Raw genomic sequence first — 8,154 nt, 5'->3', positions numbered from 1 at the left:
AGTGACCAGTGGAGTTCAACCACGTCTGTTGTGAGATATCAACTCAATGAAGACAATTGGTGAACGGTTGCTCAAACTTTGTGGATTGGTTGAGGCTAGATATTAACACCGTTGGATGCCGGCTCAGTGGTCTATCGGTTAAGTACTCTGGTGCAAGAGTGGTAGGTCTTGGGTTCGAATCCCGCGAGGCGGGATCGTGGATGCGCACTGCTGAGATATCCCACAATAGGACGACACTGCCGTCCAGTGCTTTCAGGTTTTCGATGGTGGTCTAGCTTCAATTGACTCATGATTTCAACTATGAAAAAAATGAAATCTCCACAAAACCCCTTCTGATTACAATTTAATATAGACAGAGTCCAGCTCAAAATTCATCCATTACAAGCTTACTAATCAGAGTACTGGAAATTCAGAGAAATGATGGAATATAAATTCAGAATCATAACTAACGGGATTATGTTTTGTAAACTAGGCTGAAGAGTATCAGATAACAATGAGTATCTATTACCCCACCAAATAATAGAAACTAAGAACTAAAAACTTCACAACGACAGCTTTACATTTAAATCAAAAAGTTGAGTCCCAACGATACCAGTTTATAGCTACAGTCAGTTCGTGATATTGCTCTGGGATCATTTCCTATTTTCATAGATGATGTGTATCTCATATTCGACTTAGTTAGATTCCACCAGCCACATGTTCTCACTAGAACTTCCGGATTGCTTCTTTAACTTATTTACCAATGAGCAGATCCTTAACATTGACAACAATTCCAAACCATTATCTGTCTGTAATATGTCCGTGATATACACTACAAGTTCACCTATCTTATGTGCAGTCACTTGCTCATTAAACAATTATCTCGTTAGAAGCTGTGATGAGTGGTGTTGAACCATGTCGTGTTCAAGGCAGTTACCCACCAATGAGATTAGATGATAGTTGAGCGATATGGAGAACTGGTTGAAGTTAAGCAATGCATATCATAGAGTATATGCTCAATGATCTGATGGTTAGGCCCTCACATATGAAACTAAAAGTCCTGTGTTGAAACCTTGGTTATGTCTTAGATCCATACTTCTGAGGAGTTCCACAGTAGGATGAAACAACTTTCCGATGTTCCCTTGTTTTCAATGGCTATCTAGCCAACATAAGTTTGTGATGTAAACTATGAAAATTCTACAATCCTCACAAAACCCCTACACTGATAGTAATGTAGAACAAAAATAAACAGAAGTCCAATAAAAGATACTTGTAATTTGAGTCTAACTAATGATATAAATTAATCTTCATTGGTAAAAATCCTTATCAATCAAGTCCAATACGTATCATTCACCATTTTACTGAAACCCTGAGGATGTTGATTGATACATTATCATGTATGTGAGCAGGGATACTACTCAAATGGCTAAAATGAAGAAAGTGGTTTGCTTAATATAGAGATCTGACAGTCTTCGACTCTAGGTAGTAGGGAAATTCGGGAGATGTAGTTTTGTGGTAGCTCGTAGCTAAATTATTTCTACACATCATCTGGTTCTTTAGGCTCATTTACACTTTTACTTTGGGATAACGAATTGCCGAATTTATTAGGTAGATCTGCTGAAAATAACCAATCTAGTTTATAACAAACAATTTTTTGTCATATCCTAGTGAGTAGAAAAATTGTATTTCTGAAGTTTCATGACAATGTAAGCCACTTCTTTAGAGTGAATAAACAACCGAATTAAATTAACAAGTTTAAATAGTACAAAGGAAGCAATGTAGAATATTTTTAGTACAATCGAAATCATATTCTGTATTGTTTCCTTTGTACTATTTAAACTTATTAATTTAATTCGGTTTTTTATTTACTCTGAAGAAGTGACTTATATTAAGTCGTGAAACTTCAGAAATACAATTTTCTACTCATTGGGATATAAAAAATATTTATCTATTATTAACTCTCTACCCAATACTCAATTTATTCGAAACTATCAAGTCCAACTTTGGCATTTATACCTACAATCTAGTTTATATCCTGCCCATCCCCTTTTTATCATCTCACTTTTGTGAAACACCCCTTATCGTGTGGGTTAAGTGAGTAAGACTTCACTGATAGAGGCTGTAGACTTGTGACTGTATGAAATCATTTCGAGCAGGAGGGACGGGATTTCTCATCCTCGTCCTTACTAGGGTGTTTAGGGGCAAGTACAAATACATACTTCTTCATGTATTGATATACTTCGTCATTAAGTTAATAAATGTAGACTGATTTTAAGTTTGTCAAATAGAACTGCTTTCTTTCGAATTTTCAAACATATATTGAGTGTTGAGAATCAAGTATTTTCTCCATAAAACCAACCCAAACTATTTAACAGATATCTTGATTTTGTTTCACTAAGTTAATTCAGTGAATAATTACTAGAACAATTTATTTTTTGCTCGAATAAATCTTAATTTGAACATAGAGAAATGAGTAAATCTGACCTGTGATCTTGTCGTGAAAAGGTCATTTACGTTTTATACGTGTTTGTTAAATGGTTACCTAGATTAAAAAGGTCAAGTAAATGACCTTTTCAGAAATGAATAATTTCCAAATGAGTTGTAATGAAAACTTTTAGAAATAAGTATTTAGTGATTTGGAAATTTAAAACGAAGGGAAAGAATGTTCAATATGATATGCAAGTATTTTATAATATTAAATTCTTCCCTGTTCAAAATGTTATTCAAACCCTACCGATCATACAACACAATATGACATTATTAATCCAACGGATTTGAGATCGTTGAATGTTGTGGTTTACATTGCTGACTAACGTTAGTTAACTGAAGGTTGGAGGCCAGAAAGTACTGAACAAACTGTTTTATCCTCATGAAATCATAAACAATGCACATCCACGACTACACATTCGATCTAACACCTGACCTTTAGTTGGACAATTAACCTTAAAATCACTGAGTAAGGAATCTGATGTTTACATTTTTAATTCAAATTAATTGGCGATATATCTCAACCAGGAATCAATACCAAAGGTGGGTAGCTGCCTCAAATACGACATGGTCCGGCTTCACTGACCACTGCTTCTCATTAGAAATCCTGAAATTTTCTCTAGGCACTCGTTAACACATGATTATTATTAACATGAAGAGTTTGTAGAGGTTTTTATGGTTTATAGTTTACGTTACAGACTGATTTGATTTTAAAGACCATTCAACTATTATGATGCAATCTATTTCTAATTATGAAGTCAGAAATTGATTCTGGAGGTTTTCATTCTTTTGGAACTTGTTAACGTAGTTTATCTATTAAGATGAAAAAATTAAAGTGTTCACATCCACATCAATAGTACACTACAGTTTTATATATATATGTCTGTGAATTTAATAAGATTAAAAAATGTTTTCAAAATGTATACAGATTTAAGGGGTTGATTTCGATCAATGTCCATAAACTCATACGATTATCTTTTATTATTTAAAGCCTATTACATGTTTCTAATAATAATGTGTAGAGGAGATTGGTGCTATGACGGTATAATGGTGATGTTATTGTCCATAAAGGTAGTGAGATTTTTATGAATAAAGTCACCATGATAGATTTTCCTACTCAACGACATATTCCCAGCATCCACGTACTACGGAGTATATTAAATATCAATTCAGAAGTATATCAGATGTTTTTTGTTACAACAAACCGTGTGTGAGTGATTATCTAACTAAATTATGAAGTCAATTTTGTGATTCTATTATCTTCAATCCATTAGGTTAAGACTATATTTGAAAAACCTAGATTACGACATCTTATCATCTGATATTTCTGCAGACTATACGGTATAGTTAATATTCCCATTATCAAGTTTATCCAGTATTCAAACATTTTAACAGGTTGGATACATTTTTTACTTATTTAATTATAGTTGAGTTTTTGTTGAAGGGGAATCAGTAAAAAGACACATTGTCCTTATAAGAAACCAATAAAAGAGCTCATAAGTTAAACAATTCGTAGAAAATTTTCTAATTTTCTGATGTCTATTAACAATTTCTTTATCATTGGTAAATAGAACTAATTTTATGATTGGTTTAAAATAATTGACCTTGTCCATTACATGAATGATTCATTAACTGTTGGTTAAATTAGAATATAGACAGAATTTTTAATAAACATTGTAATGGGCTGATAGACAAATGGTCGAAAGTTCATTTTTATTTTAGCAAAAAAAAAGACAGTGGAACTAAAACGTATTATAAAATACATAGAGTAATCATTGTGTTATTTTATTCATATTTAGTTGCTTACTAAGGAATCATTGAATATTAACTTCTTTATGAATAAATGATGTATTAATAAAGATTTATCAATTATTTATCGATTAATCAATATGCATAGATGTCAATATTTTAATGTTGAGCTATTTCAATGATAGTGAATCACCTTACCAACATGGATTTGTAAATTGTTGATGGTTTACTATTTAACTGAACTGGATTAATTTGATCTATTTTAATTATATTTATAATTCATCCCTCAGTCTGGAATTATTTATCAAATTAAAAACAAATCTAACAATCATTTATAATAATGTTACCAAAGAAAAAACGTTGGATGGCGTCTGCACATACTTCCTCCACAAATCTAATTTCTTCTCCTTCTACAGTGAATACCATTTCAAATATTGGTTCAAAAAAGCTATGCTGTGATACACCTATACAAACAGTTGAATCACTTTCTAGATCATTACCAAATTCAGTAGTTTCTACTCAACTTCCGGTTAGAACCTTAGCAACTGGAAATTTAATATCAACTGGAGATCCATATAGTTTATCTATGCTCCAACAACAATCTCTCGTAGATCGGTCAACATCTAATTTGACTACCGAGTATTTACACAGTGACCATAAATCACAAGTAGTGACATCTAGACAATCTAGTCATCCTGTTAAGTCTACTTTACCTGGACGCCGAAATGATGTGAATCCAAATTTGATAACGACAATTTCTCACTATCCTACGGAATTATTGCAACAACAGCAACAACAACCTGGATTACTACTTCAGGTATTACCACAGGAATATCTAGCAAATTATGCTCAGAATTTGGCTAAGCTTAATGTCAATAAAAATTCTGGAGATTTAATGCATCTTCCTTCTAATAACTGTTCTACTGGATCTAAAATAAACAAGATGGACACATTATCTTCTGTACAGAATACTGGATATTCTCAAGGTTTATTACATCAACCTGATACTCAGGGACGTCAGACCCATATATCTACTCATAATAATTTACCGAATCTACCACTCAGGATAAAAAGTCCAGATAATTCAAAGATTCAGCGGACATCTCAGTCACTTAGGTCTAGTCCTATGCTTAATTCACCTGTGTTCCAATATCCAGCACCTAACAACTCACAGAGATTTTCTCCTCCTCCACATCCACCTCCTAGACGTTTAAGTGGTTCTGGCGAACAAACAAGACATAATAAACCTTTGACACAAAGTCATCAATTGCCGAGTGGATTTGATTTACCAACAATATCTGCTGTAGCTAGGGCAGCAAGTATGTTATCCCCTTCTCAACTTGAAGCTGCAGCTGTATTACTTTCCCAGTGGGATAATGTTAACCAATTAGCATTATTAGCTAATAATTCCTCATATAGAAATCTAAACAACATTGTTGATTCTTCCGGGAATAAACAACCAGTCAACTCAAGTCATAATTTTTCTCCACCGGTTTCTTCTGAACCAAATCCTGTTACTAGTGGTGGTTACATTGAAAATCATGTCCACGTCATGAACAGAAGCGGGTAGGTTTTTATTTTATCTTTTCATAAATGAATGATTATCAATATATTTGAACATCACAATTTGCGCTTTTAGCTCTGCTATTATTAAGTAGTTCTAGTTATTCAGTTATTTTTAAAACATTATCTTTGGAGAGTTTAAGGCCTTACAATATTAATTCATGAGAATCATTAACTTATAATCTATGCAATGTAGTGAGATGTAACCTTGATGGTTAATAGCGATGATAATTAGGAGACATCATTGGTCAGAAAGCTTAAATGGTTCGAATTAAAATCACACGATGTTATTAATGCACCTATTCCCCATCAATATTTTTTAAAATCTGAAATATTTTGATTAATCGATATCCATTTGCTCTTTGTTTAATCACGTTTTATACGTTCATCTTTTTCACATTTACTTTCACTGGTTTGTTAAGATAGTAAACAATTTCAACTGGTTTTAAATAACTAATCATTTAGAGTTAATCATAGGCGACGACTAATCGTTACGATAGCATTTATTGGTAGTGTGTTGTTTTGGTTTGCTTTCTGTATTTTGGTTCATTATGCATGTTTAAAGTTTCATGAATGTACTCTAGTAATAATGAAAATTTTCGGACAAGAATCGAAACTCACCATCTGGATATCAGTTAATCATATGTGCACTGATTCAACTTACAATATCATATCAGTACGGCAAGATCAAAGTAATAAGATGATATAGGCAAACAGCAGTCGATTCTAATGACGTTACGTTCTCGGAAATGGATTGCTTTTTTAAAAACATGTGTCGTTTATGATAATGAAAACAAAATTTTAAAATTAGATCGTCCAACTTCATGAATGGATTACCATAAGATTTTTCTTTATCAACAATATTTGTCTTCTACATACTGATGGATAATTCTAATAGTAATTTCGACTCTTTTTACGTACTTTATATTGTTTACAAAACTTTGTCCAAAAGCCTTTGGTGTTATTTTTCATTCAAGTCTTACATTGTTTCCCTTTCTCTTAAGACTATTTAATTACTCCGGTTAAGGTGTATCAAATTAGACTGTTCTATCGTTGGTGGAAGTCTTAACACACCTAGTGAGAATTTGTCCAATATTTTGTCAACATATCCCACCAAAATCTAAATGCCGGTAAAGGAATAAGCATACTATGTTGTAGTCTTCGTGCTAGTTTATAACTTTCAGACATAGTTATTAGGAGTGGGAGGTATGCGTAGATTATTGGTATTCGGTCATGGATATCTTTACCACAATGGATGAATGAATAGTGGATCGCTGACTGAGTAATACTGAAATTAACCGAAAAGGTATGGGGGAGGAAAGTGAATCGATCGATAACTAAATTAATTTACACTTACTGAAGTAGCTGGGTAATGTTTTACATACTAAGTCATATTTTATTTCGATGCATGATACCAATCGAAATAAAACAATCAGTTTAAAAAGTAACATCGGCACAATGAAATCATTGACTGGTTGATCTGGATTTTGTAGAGTCGTAGATATCCCTTTTTCAAATCTGAAAAGATAAAAATAGATTGCTAGATTAAGACATGATTTAGAATCAGTCACTATAACAGAAATCCATTCATTCCTAGACTTTTTACCTTGAATATATTATTATTAAGTAATGGTTTATGTGTGCTTTTGTTGTGGGTTGTAGTAATGTGCAGGTGTCCGAGGGAGTTATATATTATGCGGGATTATAGTCTGATAAGTTTATTTAGCCTGCCTATCATTCAACTATATTCATTTTATTTACTTCTAATCCACTCAGTCAATCAGTGTATAGTCTGATGCAGATATGCGTTTGCTGAAGTTTCCATACCATACTAAAATAATGAGATGAAACTAATAAGATGAATAGTAAAGCGGTCGAAATATTGTGATAACAATGGTAATGAGAAAGACTAAACATCGGGTATGTGGCTCGGAAAGACACGTACTTATAAAGCAATACTGGAATTTATTTATCTCACCGATTTAATGTGTCAGATTGAAAAATATTCTTTATTATTAAGTGCAGTTTTATGCTGATAACTCTCCACTGCCATATTACATGTCATTTTACATTCTTTAAATAGATAAGGAAATTCAGAATTTTAGAGAAAAATAATTAGGTATATCATCGGATGCAAGAATCTGTAATGTTAAAGTAGTAATTATGTATAGATTAAGTTGTAATTTTTTTGGTCGTGGTCTGTTAAATCTAACTTTGTCATATATGTAATTATCAGTTGTTTAATAGAGAGATTCTTTAATTATCAAGTTAAACAACCAAGTGAAAACAAATCATACTCATCTTTGGTAGGAGGGAGAGGAGCTTGCTTGTTAAGAAGTAATTTAAGTTGTTGTTATTAACTATACTGATCAGTAT

General features: G+C 32.4%; 1 protein-coding gene across 1 annotated transcript in view; it reads left to right on the top strand.

Annotated features, from left to right (window-relative positions):
* Window positions 1-4,555: 4,555 nt before the first annotated feature.
* The window catches only part of Smp_161400 (jumonji domain containing protein-related including hairless), a gene marked incomplete at both ends in the record, with an annotated part of 41,971 nt that continues 38,372 nt past the window's right edge, over window positions 4,556-8,154 (top strand). The window contains one exon of the mRNA XM_018794760.1: window positions 4,556-5,687. Within this exon, the coding sequence (XP_018649140.1) occupies window positions 4,556-5,687 (1,132 nt within the window). The remainder of the gene's footprint in view (window positions 5,688-8,154) is intronic.

The sequence above is a fragment of the Schistosoma mansoni genome, chromosome 1, assembly GCF_000237925.1.
Source record: "Schistosoma mansoni strain Puerto Rico chromosome 1, complete genome".
Taxonomy (NCBI): Eukaryota; Metazoa; Platyhelminthes; class Trematoda; order Strigeidida; family Schistosomatidae; genus Schistosoma; species Schistosoma mansoni.
This window is presented reverse-complemented; position numbering and strand designations above follow the sequence as displayed.